At 45.2% G+C, this 16,801-nt stretch overlaps 1 protein-coding gene across 1 annotated transcript in view; it reads right to left on the bottom strand.

Moving 5' to 3' along the window:
• AGBL4 (AGBL carboxypeptidase 4) overlaps window positions 1-16,801 on the bottom strand; it is a 1,125,681-nt gene that overhangs the window by 37,895 nt on the left and 1,070,985 nt on the right. Inside the window, exons 10-11 of the mRNA XM_040978580.1 lie at window positions 9,883-10,035; window positions 8,211-8,382 (exon numbers count right to left, since the gene is read on the bottom strand). Of these exons, the coding sequence (XP_040834514.1) occupies window positions 8,211-8,382; window positions 9,883-10,035 (325 nt within the window). The remainder of the gene's footprint in view (window positions 1-8,210; window positions 8,383-9,882; window positions 10,036-16,801) is intronic.

The raw sequence follows: 16,801 nt of genomic DNA, 5'->3' as shown, positions 1-16,801 counted from the left end.
CTGTGCCTGCAGCCCGAGCCAACATTGGTTCTGGCAGCAGGATAGTATGTGTTAGATGATGGGGCTGACACATTTCCCTGTTGATCAACAGTAAACTTTATGTCAGAAAAGATTCCTAAACTGTTTCACTATGTAGGAAACCATGTGTCCCCAAATCACATATTCCTATGTTGCTTTTGATGTCTTTGCTATACTCTATACTCTAAAGGAAGAAACCATTCAACACCTTTGTATTAACATTGCCCAAATCTCCTCACGCCACATATTTGAGGCACTCACCCATTCCCTAATCATGTGCTCAATGTCTAGAACTGGCCGACAATCCCTCTCATTGTCCTTTGGGTTACTCAAAGTTAGGCACAAACTTGCAACTGGTTGGAACTTACCTTAAATAAAGTCCCTCCACTCTAGAGGTTCTCCTCATATTTTTACAAGAAGATGGAAGCACAAGTAAGGATGCGAATGTGTGGATACAAATGCACAAAGGGTTGGGCCCGTCACGATGGCGCAATGGTTAAGGTCCTTGCCTTGCACACCCGGGATCCCATATGGGCGCAGGTTCTAATCCCGGCGGCCCCGCTTCCCATCCAGCTCTCTGCCTGTGGCCTGGGAAAGCAGTTGAGGACGGCCCAAAGCTTTGGGACCCTGCATCCGCGTGGGGAGACCAGGAAGAGGCTCCTGGCTTTGGACTGGCATAGCATTGGCTGTTGCGCTCACTTGGGGAGTGAATCATCGGATGGAAGATCTTCCTCTCTGTCTCTCCTCTCTGTATATCTGCCTTTCCAATAAAAATAAAATAAATCTTTAAACAAATGCACAAAGGGTCAAATACTGAGGAATGAACCAAGATGGCCACTGACCGTCAGCTCACACCCATTAAACCATGTCAACTCTCCTAACACTAATTCAGTTTCCATGGAACCTTGGAGCGCTGCTAGCAAAGGCTGACAGTTATTACTATAAAGTAACTCTACAACTTTGCAATTGGTATTTCTCTGCTGAGAGTAATATTAACAACATTTTGAATTATGACTATAAACTTGACAGCAGCGGATAAAACCCATGGAAACCTAATGGGATGGAGGAGGTTGGGGAGAGATAACAGCAGTTTGTTTTCCCAGGCCAGGGCAGGGGGTATTCAGAAAGCAGTTGCATACTTTTATTTGGAGTTAAGAGGCAGGAGGTCCTAGGTAGCTGCATGGCAGCTCAGCAGGACACCACAGGGAGAGGGATCTGGTAGGCAGGGTCACCAATGGGTCAGTTTCAGATAGGTCTTAGAGTGGAATGGCAGGAGCCAGAGAATAGTAAGAATTGGATAGGGCATCCTAATCTCTTGTGGTTTCAGAAACAGGATTTTGTGTTTGATGAAGTGCAGGGAAAGTGGGCTGACTGCAAAGCAGGGAGGAGGGGATGACAGAAACTCTCTAGGCAGGGAGAAGAGAGCAGAGTGTGAGCTGGCCCAATATGGATTTACATTTCCACTTTACTGCCAGATAACTGTGCAGTCCTGGATGTGCTATTTGGTGTGTGTGTGTGTGTTTCTGTGTCCCTACTTATAAAATGAAGATGCTATACCAAAGGTCCAAATCAAATGAATTTTATATATCTACAAGTAAACTTGAAGATCATAGATAGCGTTTCTTCTCCTAAGTTAAAGATAGGAGACTTAGGACTCAGAGCAGGAAAAGACCGCCCCAAGCCTAAATGGCAAGCAAACTATTTCTACCATTGCTATTACTATTATCATTCATCCATTCACTCATTTATTTAGCCAACTCATCAGTAAGCATTCAGAGTTTAAGATCAAAATGTAGTCTACACCTGTTGGGAGGGGAAAGTAGAAAGCAACTGGCAGCATTTATGTTCTGTTCCACAAGCCTTCTGATAGAAGCTTGATTGACTTCTGAATTCTGACAAAGCTAGACTTGAGGTGTGGCAAACCAGAACTGGAATGTTCTTAATTCTGTTTTAGAACATGATCAACAGGTCAGACCTTATCGCTTCCTATTCTGTTCTTTTCTCAAAAAGTGAAGCCCCTCCACCCTAGCAAGAACAAAACTTTAGGTAGTATCCTTCTTCCTGTCACTCCCGCCTGAAAATTTCACTGAACAGCACAGATCACACAATGCCATGCCCTGTTGGTGAGCCAAGTGGATCAGCAGGTGCTGGGTGAGGTCTGCTTCCTTTTCTTTGTTTTTTTTTAAATATATTTTTATTTTGAGTTGTGGTACAATTTTGTATAGGCTAGGATTCTCCCAAAACTCTCACTCCCCACTCCCACTCCCTGTCCTGCTTCCATTTCAGCCCTCACTTCTCTGCACTCATTGAGGCAGGGCTGCATGGTGTTAGGCTGGACAGGCAAATGGTCTTAAATCAAGACTAGAAAGCTTTCTAAAGGGAGTAAGGCTAAAGGTTGTGCTGGAGATGAGAATATTCTTTTCACCAGTCATAAACAGGAGGCCTACCTTGACTTGGCCTAGAAAGAAAATCACTTCCTCATTGTGACTGTTTGGTACTGCGCAGAAAACCTGTTGTGAATTCGTCCAAAGTTCAGGCCTCTCTCCAGAACCACATGTCCACAGAATCATCTGCCTCCCAAACTTCTCCATCTGGGTGTCGTATGAACCTTTCACATTCAACACATCACATATGGAGACCAAAACATGCCACTTTCAAACAATCCTTGTAGCAACAGCTCATACTATGTACCTTGTATTCAAATTAAGATGCCCACGTGTCATCTTCGACTTTTCTCATTATTCCACATTCCATTAATTGGCAACAATAGTCAATCCTACCTGTTAGATATTGATGCATGTTGTTAAGATTGAGCTGCTTTAGTTTTGGATTCATCTGAGAACCCACATTTCAAAGAGAGGCATAAAACCACCATCAAAGACTTGGCAAAGAAAACCAGAAAAATAGTTACACAAATTACTCCAGCTCTATTACACATGAAGGGTACTTGGCGTGGTGTGGTGATTCCAACAAGGAAGTACAACTAGATCCCTAAGAATTAAGAAAGCAGCAAGAAGCAACTGTGAAAGCAGGTGCATTTGTCCATGCTAGCAGGTCTTCAGCACCAGAAAGAATATGTGTGAAAAAAGTGTCTGGCGCTTGCCCACACCAGCTCATGAACGCATCTCCTAGGGTGCTCTCTACCTTTTCCTCCTCTCCCTCTTTGGCCCAATCTCAAAAAAGGTGAACAGCTATTAGCCATTTGGGGAAAGGCTGGAAGCCAAGTCAGGGAAACAGAAGATACCAGCCTGACTGAGCCCCTCCATCACCATCAAAGCCCTCATAGTCCTGTCTGGGATAACTGAGCTAAGGTGGGAAGGACTTATACTTTGAAGATGTTTTGATTGGATCAAACAGTCATTGCTGAGCCGAGACTCTCTGTGACTAGAATTAATTAAAAAACTTTTAATTTCCTGAGATTGATTGGAAACTTGTAGGGTCTGCCAGTGCTTTCATATCCTCAGGTGTATAATCTATATCCATTTATCTATAAGGCCAGTGGAGGATAAAGAGTAAAGTTGCTGCATGATGATATCGGAATACTGCTTGTTCAGTGTTCTTTTTCCCGATTTCATAAACCTTCTAAGCTAAAGATAGGAGAATGCCTTCACAGTTGGGAGCTGTTTATATTGCCTGATCAGCTGCTGTACCTGGCCTAGTGCCAGCTATCTTCCAAAATCCTGCACAGGACATCCTCTCTCTGGCATCTGGGATCTCCCCTGTCATTCCTGTGTCAGGAAGGCTGTTCTACTTTTCTTTTCCCACCCACATCCTCAGATCTGAGCCCTGGTTTCCCAGGAAGTTCTTCTCACTCTTACCCTGCCAGCCTGGTTGTATTAGATGCCTTCCATGTGTTTCTCCAATCAGCAGATCTTTTTGCTGAAACTTTCACTCTGTGACACCGGGGTCTTTGTATCTTTCCCCCTTCCTTTAAAAACAGTCTTCTCCTTGAAAACAGGACCCATGCCTACTTCACCTGATTCTGTTGCCTAGTGAGTTGTGTTGAGTGGATGAATGAACTGATGCGGGCTTCGGTGTCTAATGTATGTGTTTGGGGACCCCATTGGGAGATGTACAGCGAGGTCTGAATTGAAACCAATCTAGTTGACTGAAGTTGAAGCCTCAGCATATTCTCTTGGCCACTCTAGCCATGTTCTCCTCTTGGAGTCAGCATTTCCATTGTGCTCCCCACTCCAAGCCTGGGTAGACACCAGCCTTATCAGGACCTAGGCCTAACTCAAAATTCTGTTTCCCTTGGATTTTGTAACCAGACCATAAGCAAAGGCCAACAAGGATCTGGGTCACCAGTTATTCAACAGTCAGTATATAGCATATATGCCAATACATTACTTCCTTTAGCCCTGTCACACTCCCTTGTTGCAGTTCAGGAGACTGTGATCCAATGAAATTATGCAAGTCACCCAAGTTGGCACATCTTGCAGGTGACTGGGCCAAGCATCAAACTCAGATATGTCTGGATCTTCAGCCTGGTCTCTTTGAATGGCATCATACCTTTTGATAATCATTTCTATTTAGTTCCCATAGCAAAGATTGGATAGGTATGAAGGTCCTTGGTCCCTTTGTGAAGGTGAGAAAGCTCACCTCGGGGAGGTTGGAGGACTCACTGAAGGGCACGCTCCAGGATGACGTTGGTGTTGTCATCAGAGCCCTGGTCTCCTGACTCGCAGTCTGGAGGACACTTTCTCCCAGCCCATATTGCCATTTCCATCAGACCATGTAATTTCTTTTTCTGATTGGGACACAGAGCCAGCAGCCAAAAGATCACAATCTGTCTGCCTGAAATCTCCCTCTGCTTTGAAATGAGAGGGTTTCTTTTTTTTTTTTTTATTTTTGCAATGTATTTCAAAAAGGAGCCAGGTTAAACCACCCTTGTGCACACTGAGTTGGCTCAAGTTTCCCTGGTCCAGTTCCAATTTCCTCTTCTCATCTTCGGGATGACAGGACAAGGCAGGGTGCCTCCAACAGCACTGCGGCCATCTCAGCTGGTGCATGGCCTCTCATTTCACCCTGCTCTCCTTCCAAACACAAACTCCTGTTCCTCTGTGCCACCCCATCCACTCAATTGTCACGTTTTCTTAGCTTTGTGTTCTAAATATCCCATGGGTACCATCTTAGCCTAGGCCTAGACCACCCCCCCCAGGATGGTTGTGTCATGCTACCCACACTTGCATCTGCCTTTGATCTTGGCCCTTGCATCTCTCCTTTCCATAGCTGTGACAGTGACTTTCCACTCTTCTTCAAAATTCTCATTTTGCTCTTTATCGCTTTCATCTTCAAGCACAATTTCTTTACAGACTGCATTGCAGACTTATATCTTGGTTCTGAAGTCCTACAATCATCATGGACCACTTCTAGCTCCCATGCAATATCCTTCCCCACCCAGTCTCCATGTCTGCTGCATTCTCCCCCAAACAACACAGCCCAATTGAGTTTGACAAGTTTCTACCCAGTCCTAAAAATCCAGCTTACATGTGTCTTCCACTGGGATGCCTTCTCTGGTTCCCGAACTCTGAGACTTCCTCTGTATCCATGTAAAAACATTTTTGTTTACTGCCACACTGTCTGTGCTGGAACTTTACTTGATCTATGTCAGGAACTCAATAGATATTTGTTAAAGGAGAGTACCCCATGGCCTTCTGCAATGCCTCTACCATTGAACTTATCATACATGTTATTATCATTGTCTCTTTCCTTTTTTTTTTGTTGTCTCTCCAGGTGAGAAAGCTCTGATTCAGGATTTACACTTTATTGTTCAATATTTTTTTTCCCTAGGTGCATTGTGTATATCTTTATGTTTACTAAGGATATGATTACTTTTGATGAATGAGGATTGAGTCTGGAGGGGCAAAAGCCCTAGGCTTAAGTAGGGACCGTTTCCTCAGAAACAATAAATTCCAAAAAGAAGTAGTGTCAGATGTGCTAAGGGAGAATAGGAGAACCCATCAACCTGGACGTCAGAAAACAATGGCATAGTGCTGACCTCTTCCAGAGTGACCCATGTGTATCTCATTGTGAACAGTGCTGTGGGACACGCTCTTTCTAGCCAACTCCTTCTACCTTCTCTGTACCATATTGTAGGAGAGCAAAGCAGATTCAGTGGGAGATGAGATTCATGAATGCGCTGCAGGAGTTACAGGAGCCTGGAGGAGTTCCAGGACATACATCACCAAACATGTTGGAGAAGAAGGGCATGTGACACACAGGAGATGGGTAGGACTTTGGGAACCACAAATCCCTTGCCTCAAAGCCGAGCCTGTTCCCTTGACCTTGCTGAGGCAGTTGGATATCAAAGCTACTTCAAGGTGATTTCAAGGTGACTGACTCAGCAAGGTGATACCAGGAAGGAACTCAGATCTTATCCTGCCTCCAGTGTTCTTCAGGGCCTGCAACACAACTCTAAGACCAGGCCTCTTTCCTTCTACCCCCTCCCTCTGGGACCACTGCCATTCTTCCCTTGTCCCCACACAGGTAATTGAGCCATTAGAGTCTGAAGGCTGTGGTTGCTTGGGTAGAGGAGTCTCAAATAATGACATGACCAGAAAAGATTTTTTTCCCATTTAGAGAGTATGGTAGAAGCTCTATGACATTCAGGAAGCACTTAAGAAAGCCTAAAATGAAGGACACTTCCATCTCCCTGGAGGGAGCACTTACACATATAATCAGCTTCCTGTCTCTGTGGATTCCAAAGCTGCAGGTTCCGCCTTTAAGAAGGAAATTTGATGTTCAACTGCATTTGCACTGAACATGTATGGGCTTCTTTTTGTTGTCAGTGCTCACTAAAGAATGTACCGAGCATTTACATTACATTAAGAATTACAAGTAGTATGGAGATTATGGAAAGTACAGAGGAAAATGTGCATAGGTTAGATGCAAATGCCAAATCACTTTGTGGAAGGGTTTTAAGCACTTATAGAATTCAGTATCCTCAGAGGTCTTGGACTCATTCCCGTACAGGTACTGAGGGAGAGTTTGTTTCATCCTTTTCCTCTTTCCTCCCTCAACTGTAATTCTTTATCTGTAAAATAAAAGTGCTAGGAAAGGAGAAATGGATCACTCCAAACACAAAAGGACGGAGCAAAGCAGAATCTGCAGTAGCTCTGACCCATGTCTTTAAACATAGAAATCAACACTCGGGAAGATGGAATTGCCAAGAAATCCCTAAGAAGATGAAACGAGGGAGAAAGCAACCTCTAATTTCATCAAGGCAAGCTTAGGAATTTTCACAGAAGTGTTAGGAGAAAACAAGGAGAAAAAAAGCTGCAGGGCCTGGCATGATAGCATAATGGTTAAGGTCCTCGCCTTAAATGCACCAGGATCCCATATGGGCACCAGTTCTAATCCTGGCAGCCCCACTTCCCATCCAGCTCCCTGCTTATGGCCTGGTAAAGCAGTCAAGGACGGCCCAAAGCCTTGGGACCCTGCACCCACATGGGAGACTGGGAAGAACTTCCTGGCTCCTGGCTTCAGATTGGTGCAGCACTGGCCATTGTGGTCACTTGGGGAGTGAATCATTGGGCGGAAGATCTTCCTCTCTGTGTCTCCTCCTTTCTGTACATCTGCCTTTCCAATAAAACAAATAAATCTTAAAAAAAAAAAGCTGCAGAGAGGATAAAAAAAAGCTGCAGAGAGCTACAGACCAGGGAGCATAAGGGAGGCCAAGAGCAGAGAAGAAGAGAGGAGGGGAGGAAGACGAGGAGAGGAAGGGAAACAAAAAGTAGAGAGTGAAAAATGAGGCAAGTGAAGAGGGGCAGGGTGAGAAAACGAGGGAAATCAGCAATATAGAGCAGAAGTGAGCTAGCAGGAGCAGAAGACAGGAGAGAGAAAAGATTTTGCATGTTCAGGGTTAGAAGGAATAGTCATTAATAAGCTGTCACATTTACATGCCTTAGATGACATACGACTCACTACCCACAGAAGGGAGGAGAGAGGAAAGTGAGAGAACCACAAGCTATGTGCAAGCCACAGCTCAAGGGCACCTCAGGGAGATTCAAGGCATACGTGTCCTTATGCAAGTTGGGGCAACCCAATTTAGCACCATCAGAGCCTGTCTCCTCCATCCTCTCCTCAAAGTGTCAGCTCTTACCTGAGTTGCAGACTTAATTTCTGACCTGCCAGCCTTGAATACTCCTGGCCAGATGAGGGCTGGCCCAGGGCTATGTCAGGATTCTTGCCAAGGATATAAGCTTCTTCGGTGTATGGTACAGCAGCGGTGGTGCCCCCGATGATGTAGCTGTAGAAGGAGACTTCCAAAGTATAGCAGTAGGAAGTGTGGTCCAGGAGTCCCCCAAGGAAGCGGCGACCAGTTCCTGCTTTCATCGCATCTCGGTTGAAGGATGTGCTGGACTGTGGAAGACAAGGTAGAGGGGAGAGTCAGGGCTGGGAGCCTCAGTGCTCTCGGGTCCTGAGCAAGTCTCCACGTCTCAGCTTCCTCTTCTCTGAGAAATGGGCTTTCATCCCACAACACACAATCCTGAGAAACACTGGTTAAATAAACCAGTAATTGAATGAAAGCATCCAGACAGTAGCAGAAGCTGGCAGAGTGGGAACAGAGGGGCAGGGAAAAGCAGGAAATAAGAAACAACCCTATCGGGAAGACAATGAGAACTAAAATTTGGGCAGTACATTCGACTTTAAATGGTATTCTCTGACCAGTCTGTCCCCTTTGAAGGCCATGGAAACCTTACCTGGCAAGGGTCTCTGAGACATGTGACCCAGATTTCCAGGAGGGCTGGGACTCAGTAAGCCACTCTCTGCACTCAAGTGACAGTGGCCTGGCCATCCTGTTGGAGATGCTTACAGAACGAAGTATGCCTGTGTTTGTCCCACGGTTTCATATGGGGAGCCAGCTGCTTTCTTCTGCCACTGAATTCTGGGTAACCTTGAACTGAATATTGAACTTTTCCTGGGCCATGGTGTTTCGTGAGTGTCAAGAGGGGGCCTATACAATGCCGCCACTCCTTTCATGGCCTGACATTCAAAGATTCTGGCATTCAAAGTGCATCTTACCAAGCAGAGAAATTCATCATCTCCATTAACATCCAGGGCTGAAGCAATGGGCAGGTGAGTTTGCAGCTCATTAGCTTCAACTATTACTGTGACCTGTGTGTACCTGGCCATGTGAAAATAACAGACCCCAGTGATTTAGTAGCAAAACAGGAACATTTTGCAAGTATACTCTCCCATCGTGCCATAACCACACTCCAAGCGCCCTCCTTCTCTTCTCTCCCCACCCCGTTCAAATACTGCTTTTTCTGGTTTCAACACTTACAACCTTGCTCAGGCCCCACTCTCAAACAAGGTGGGTTATAACAGGAACAGACTCTGCGGTTTAAGTGTTCACTGCCACCAAATACTTCCATAACTGTATCCGCATTTATCCTCCCAAGTGATAAATGAAGCAGACAGGGAAGAAAACAATCAGTTACCAAATACTGGCAAAGAAGGGGAGGCCCAGGAAGAGCTGTGAGGGCAGAGTGATGGCTGCAGAACTCCCTTGGCATACATGTTGTTGGTGTTCTCAGACTGAGACAACTGGGGTAGATGCAGTCATAGGCCGAGGGCTGACATAGCGGAAGTGTTTGGTGAGTTTCCTTCTCTCTAGTCCTGCAGTCACATTCACTACAGGAATGAAGCTCATTGCACAGCTCCGACAACACCTTTCCAAAGCTGCCTTGCCTGACCTGAGCACTGCTGCCCTGGACAAGGGCTGAGCTGGTTTACCTCTATCCTCCACACAAGACTTGGCACAGAGCGGGTGCTCTGGTTGAAGGTTAAGTCAAAAGAAAGAGAAGGGAAGGAGGTGGTGAGAGGGGGTGCTGGCTGGGGAGGGCACTGTTGGCTTACATAGGAGAAGTCCTCAGCATTCTGGCAGAGGAGTTTGGGAAAGATGGCTTGCCTCTGGAACAGCTCCTCATCCTCAAAGATGTTTCCGTACATGAAGCCATTCATCATGGTGGAGTGGGCATGGATGTCAATGTAAAACTCCAGGCTTGTTTTCTGTTGAAGAAAAGAGGTAATATATGAGAATTATCCGACTGGACAACTCACCTTGAAGGAGCCAGGTGGAAAACACACCCACACATGTATATGCACATACACACACGCACACATACACACATACCCACACTTTTGTTTTAGTTGGCCCTATGGGTTAGCAGATTCAGCAGCCACTTGCAGTGAGGTGACAGGGGTTGCAACAGATGAAGCTCAGTTCCTTCTCACTTTTAATTAATTAATTACTTAATCTATCTATCTATCTATCTATCTATCTATTTATTTATTTATTGGAAAGACAGAGTTACCAAGGGGAGAGACAGAGAGATCTTCCATCTGCTGGTTCACTCCCCAAGTGGTCACAATGGATAGAGCTGAATCAATCCCAAACCAGGAGCGAGGAGCTTCTTAGTCTCTCCTTTAGGTATAGGGGTCCAAGTGCTTGGACCATCCTCTGCTGCTTTCCCAGGCACATTGGATTGGAATTGGAGCAACCAGCTGCAGGTGGTGATTGATCCGCGGCACCAATCCCTCTCCTCACACTTAGTGCCACCTGGAAAGGCCTGCCAGCAGCACCCTCTCTAAAGTCTGAGCAGTTAGCACATTCATGACCAAATAGGCTTTGAATGAAATGCTATTTGATCGATAAGAAATACCTTCCATGAAACATGGTTGCATTTACCTTGGGTTTGATTGCGGGTTTGCTCCCAGTTGGTCATTCTAGCTTTGGCCTTGAAATCCCCACTTACCTGAAAAGTGGGTATTTCAATTCCAGCCTCAGAGAGTGGCAGTGGAGATCCAACAGCAGTAATAATCTGTCCTTCACTGTGTGTGACACATGCCAGGTGTCATTCCAGAACTTTACATATGAGGAGCTCCTAGTTACTTGTTTTCATGATGTCAGTGTCACTGCTATTCTCAATAACATGTAAATAGTATTTCAAAAAGTTTTTGGGAGACTGGAATGAATAGGTAAGTTTATTTTTGTGCAGATTTGAGATCCATGTTCATGGAAACTGTGGAACTCTATAGATAGGATTTTCCTATCTATTTCCTATGGCGTTTTTGGATTTCTCCTATGCATGGGGGTAGAAGCTTGGTGATCTATAATGGAGACACTGATGAGTCTTCCTGTACTCTCTACTTACACATTGAGGCAGCACCTATCTCAGCACAGTATTATTTTCCTGCATTCCCTGTAGGTAGGGGGTTATATGTAAAGAGCCTAGTGCTTCTAAGTGAGAGTGCTGGGAAGCTGTGTGCAGAGTGGCTGGACAAACCATTCCAGAGGGATTACCCCAGATATAATGAACTGGGGGATGCTTAGGCTGTTCTTCAATGCTGCTCAAATCCAGATTTCTTTTCCCATATAGTGGCCCAGTTTATATCTAATAGTCCTTTGTATGAGTGACAGAGTACCCAAGCGTGGGTGGGGAGGACATGTCTAAGCTCCAGAAACAACCAGGACAGGCACCAAGGCACCCTGACGCCTGCACTTTCAACTCTTCCTCATCAACGACCAATGCTGAAACACTCAAGGCCAGCCTTGGCCACCTGTCCATCCCCTTTCTAAACACACAGTGCCGGGGAGGATGGAAAGTCCACATTCACAAGGATTTCTCTCTCCTTGGGACACTTTTAAATGAAGTTAAACCAAAATGAAAACCATGTTGCTTCCAAAATGTGGGCTTGATGACTGTCATTTCATTTGCCTCAGAGTTGGAGTGAAAAATTACGTCTTGCCAAGCTCCAGTTCTCTGGGTAACATAAGCTGTCTTTTGAGAGATGCAAGATGCACTGCTCTGTGTGATATTAAACTCATCATTTTCAGCTTTGGAGGTGGAATACACAATGATTCAACAGGAGCCCTGTAAAAGTCATCTTTGCAATTTTATTTTCTTCGATTGTCTGTCTTTTCCTCTGAGATTTTGATGTGCTGCAGAGGAAAGGAAGTAGAGAGACGCTGTAAGAAACGTGTAAGAGAAAACTGCAATTTATAACTCTGGATGTCAAAATGAGATAGGGTTTTAGAAGCCAGCTTCTCTGAACTTCCTCAGGCTGCCCTAAGTGGGGAGGCTGCTTGCCTAAAGCTGGCCAGCAAGGAGGTGAAGGAGCAAATCTCCCCATCTGGCCTTGCTGATGACCATTGAGGGTGCAGCCCTATCCTTCCATTTGCTAGCTATGACTTTAGTCCACAGGCCAATGTATGGATGGTTTCACATGATTTTAAAATCAAAAAGTCTATATTAATTCCAAGGAAATATCTTCCTTCCATTCCTGCTCCCAGTCAGAAGTTTGGCTCCTTGGGTTCTGTAATCAAACTAACATTTACTGTGGTGGAGTCCCTGCTTACACAAGTGAGAACCCCATGTCACATCCCTATCTCCTAAAAAAAAGGCAGCATTCCTAATATACTACTCAGATCTACTTTTTCATCTGAATATACCTTGGAGGAGAGTTACGTCACTCTATCCTATTATGAACTAAGCTGTTTTTCCTTGACAGATATTGAAGGCGTCTCTGATCTTTCCACGTTACAGCTGATGCTGATTTTAGTATATCTTTGCAATACATTCTTTCACAAATATACAATTATATGTAAAACAACTTCTTTGAAGTAGAGTGTTTGGCTACCTTAGAGCCTTGACAGTTTGATAAATATTGACAGAATGATCACAAGGGCCAGTATATACTCCTAATGATGTATTATAACACCTTTCTCCATTGTCTTCATAGCATGGGTGGAATCAAATTATTTGTTATTGACCAAATGGAGAGTGATCGATTACACTTCAGATTAGGTTTAAGCTAAATTCCCCCTCACTCTCATTATCTTTTTTTATATGGCAAAGTATCTTTTTATATGTTTAGAAACTACTTGTGGGGCGGTTGTATGGCCTAGTAGTTAAGATGCCCATGGATCATACCTAAATATCTGTGTTTGATTCCTACCTCTGACTACTGACTCAGCTCCTTGCCAATGCAGGCCCTGGAGGCAGTAGTGATGAAACAAATAATTAGGCTTCTGTACTCTGTGGGAGAGCCTGAAACAGCTCTTGGCTCCCAGCTCCAGCTTGGCCATCCCTGCCTGCTGTGGGCAGTTGGGGAGTTAACCAGAAGATGAAGGTCTCTCTCTCTGTTTCTCAAATAAGTAATACATCTAGAAAACTATACTATATGCCTTAAATGTATGCAATAAAAGTTATAAAACTACTTGCATATTCTCTTTTGGGGACTGTCCATTTCCTTGACCCATTTTAAAACCTGGGTTATCAGGCTTATAAAAGTTAGGTTTTGAAAAAATTAGGCTTTATGTATAGAATAAACACATTTTTGTCCTTTTTAACTTTTATTAGCACATTCTTTTCATGCAGAAAATTTTGAATACTGCATTTTTCACAATGATTTATCACTTTTCCTCTGTGAGATTTTGGTTGAATTCTTCTGTTGTTTCTTCTATTTGATTCTTTCAGGGTTTATTTTTTTAAACATATCGGTTCAATTTAATTTAGATGGATGTACAAGGTAAGGCAGGGTCAAATGTTACTGGCCCGCCACTGTTTATTGAAATGTACATATTTTTGTCACTAATTTGAAAAGCCATATTTGCCCTACAAAGTTCTGTATGCATTTAGGTTAATTTTGGAATTTTCTATCCTGTTCTAACCATTTGTTCATTCATGTGTCAGTACCACCCTGTTTTAATTATGTCCTATTCACAATAATATTTTATTATTTGGAGGGTATTACCATTTCATTGTGCATCTTTCACTAAATGATCATGAATTTTTCTGCATATCTTTCTCTAAGAAAAGTTTTATTTCTTAAAGCTCCAAAAATATTGTCAGTGATCTCAATATTTTGCAATATATTCTTATTAAATTCGTAGATTAATCTAGAAACAATGAACATTTATGAGTTTGCACCTTCTCATCCAAGAATATGTTTTGATTTTTCCATTTCAAGTTTTCTTTAGGAAAACTGTTATAACCAGGTGGTTAATATTTTTAATTTCTTCTACAATTTTTTTCTCCACTATTGTTTCTTATTTTTATTTCCCCTGCCCCCTCCTCAAATCCCTTTTCCCCTACCAAATTCCCCTTTATTATTATTATAGCATAGCTTTTCATAAACAGTCACATGTTCATCATCGCGGGCAGGGACAATGGCAGAGTCCAGCATCCTATTGTCAAGATACAGCTAACAGTCTTATTAGTAGTCCATCTTTGATCCGTAGGCAGAGATGCACACTGCCCTGCATCCTCACATCTGGATATGATAGTCTCCATTACACAGTCACTATACATCCCCTTAAATGAAAAGCCACAATACAAAATCAACAACAGGAAGAAAAATAAAAATTACAGCACCATTTTTTTTTCAAGAGGCTTTGATAGTTCCACAGTCCTGAATTGCTGGCGATCCTGCCACTCCAATCTTGATGAACTCTTCCCCAAACCAATGGCTTCTATAGTCCACCTAATTTCTCCGTCTGCCCAGATCTTCACTGCCAACGCTTGGCTGGGGTAGTTGATCAATTTGCTCTGTCCTCTGTCCTCTGCCATGGTACCAGGTGTCCTCTGGAGGCTCCAATGTACTGCCATATCTTCCAAGTACATTTGGATATGCTGTCTGTCCTCTGCTGTGTCTGAGCCACTGTGGAGGCCCAGCTCTGACACATGCACTCCCACAGTCAGCCCATGGAACCTGCATTTCTTTCCATGGTTAGGGTTCTGAGTCCAGCAATTCAATTGGTAGGGAATTGTCCAACAAACCTCATCTGAGGCCATGCCAGACCTTATTCTTGTGTGTGTTTGCCAATTCAGGGTCTGGCACAGTCTGTCACCCAAATCAGTCTAGGCACACACACACTGGTAGTTGCAATTGCTGGGTCAGTTCTATCTCCAGGCCCTGGTTTGCACAACCCAATAGGTGTTGGAATCCAGCCCTATCCTGTGCACCTCATACTCGACCTTCACGTAAACCAATGGGAACTACAGTCTAGTCAGAGCAACCCACAAAAACCCCCACTAGGCCCACCCCTACCCTGGTTCCCATGCTTGCCAGTATATACAGCAGACTGGTCCCATTTGTCCCGTATCCTATTTAGCTCTTGTACATGCTCATGGGTATTGCAGCACAGTTTGTCCTAACCAACCCTACTATCCAATTCACACTGGTGCCAGTGGGTGCCACCATCTGTCTAGGCTATGCCTGCTCCTGACAGTATTAAGCCCCTGTGCCAGCATCTGCCAGCTGATGCTGTAGCAAAGCCCAATTGATCCACACCCACACTGTCTTATGCACGTACCAGAAGGTATAGTCACCCCAGCCTGGCTTTCCCCTAATCCAGTTCACATTTAGGCCATTGGATGTGGCCCTGCCTGGCCTGGTCTGTTCCCCATCCTAGCTCCCAAGCTCACCAGTGAAAGTGAGCCCCCTCATTGGGGTTATATCCACTCCCCTACCATGTTACACATGTGCTGGTTGGGTGCTGAGGTCCATTCTGGCACAGACCCCTCACCTTGACATTTGCCAGTAGGAGCTGTAGGCTAGCCAGGCCAGGCCCACCCCCAATTCCAGTTCACACTTGTAGGGTCTACAGCCTAGCCCAGTCCCCAATCCTGGCCCTCATGTGAACTGGTTGGTATTGTGCCCTGACCAGGCTGGCCGATGCTCCACTCTGGCACTAAGACTCACCGGTTGGTTATATGGACTAACCTAGTCTGGTTATATGGACTGCCCCCAACCTATGCCAAATGTATGCCGGAGGGTACCATATTTTGGCCTGATATAGGCTGCTTCCCATCTTGGTTCTTGCACTCACCTGCAGGGAACACGTCCTTACAGAGAAGTTCTCCAGGCTCCTCCATCTGGATATCTCCCAATGCTAGATCTCGCACACACCGAAGGGTCCATGGGCCAGCCATACTTAGTCCACTTTCTATCCTAGCAGGAACAGTGGCCTTTCTTCACTAACTTGCACCCATTCCAATTCTTGTTGTTGGGTGCTACAGCCCTGCCACGCCTGATCCATACCCAGATGCAGCTCACACATGGCTCAGTGGGGGCAAAGACCTGGCCTAGTCCATCCTATACCTACGCTGGTTCTCACGAGTACAAGAGGGTGTTGGAGTCTAGCCCAGTTTGGTGCATCCCATACCCAGCCTGCACACATGCCGAGGGGCTCTTTAGCTATATCCAGACGAGACTGCAGCCCCAACCCTGGCCTTCGTGCTCTGAAATGGGGATCACAACTTGGCAAGGGCGTCCCCTTTGCTCCCCAACCAGGCCTCCCCTCCATAGATTTCATGCGTGTCAGTGGTTGTTCTGACCAGGCCTGGCATAGCTTCCATCTGTCTTAGCCTTTGCCTTCGATGCTGTACCCTGGCCTGACCTAGCCAGCCCCCAGTCCCAACTCTAGCTAGCAGGTGCTGCAACCTAGCCCTGCTCAGTCTACTGGCTCATGTGAGGCACTAAGTGTAGTACCCTATCCCGGCATAATCTGCACTCCAGCCTGGTTTCTGCACTCGCCAGTGGGCTATGGTCTACTTGGCCCTACCTGGTCTGCCCCCTTCCAAAACCAACCCACACACTTGCCAACGGGTGGGGCTACCTTGCCCAGCTTGCCTGACCCTAGTCTGAAACACATGCTCACCAGTGGGAGCTATTGCCCACTAGTGGAGTCTCCCAGTTTCCCCACTCAGTCCACTCCAAGACCCAGATCTCATGCTCCAGCAAGTGTAGACCCTTGCCGGCATAGCCTGCC

Source organism: Ochotona curzoniae, unplaced genomic scaffold (assembly GCF_017591425.1).
Source record: "Ochotona curzoniae isolate NIBS_2020 unplaced genomic scaffold, NIBS_Ocur_1.0 contig_291, whole genome shotgun sequence".
NCBI lineage: Eukaryota > Metazoa > Chordata > Mammalia > Lagomorpha > Ochotonidae > Ochotona > Ochotona curzoniae.
The sequence above is the reverse complement of the archived record's forward strand: the minus strand, read 5'-3'. Positions and strand labels throughout refer to the sequence as shown.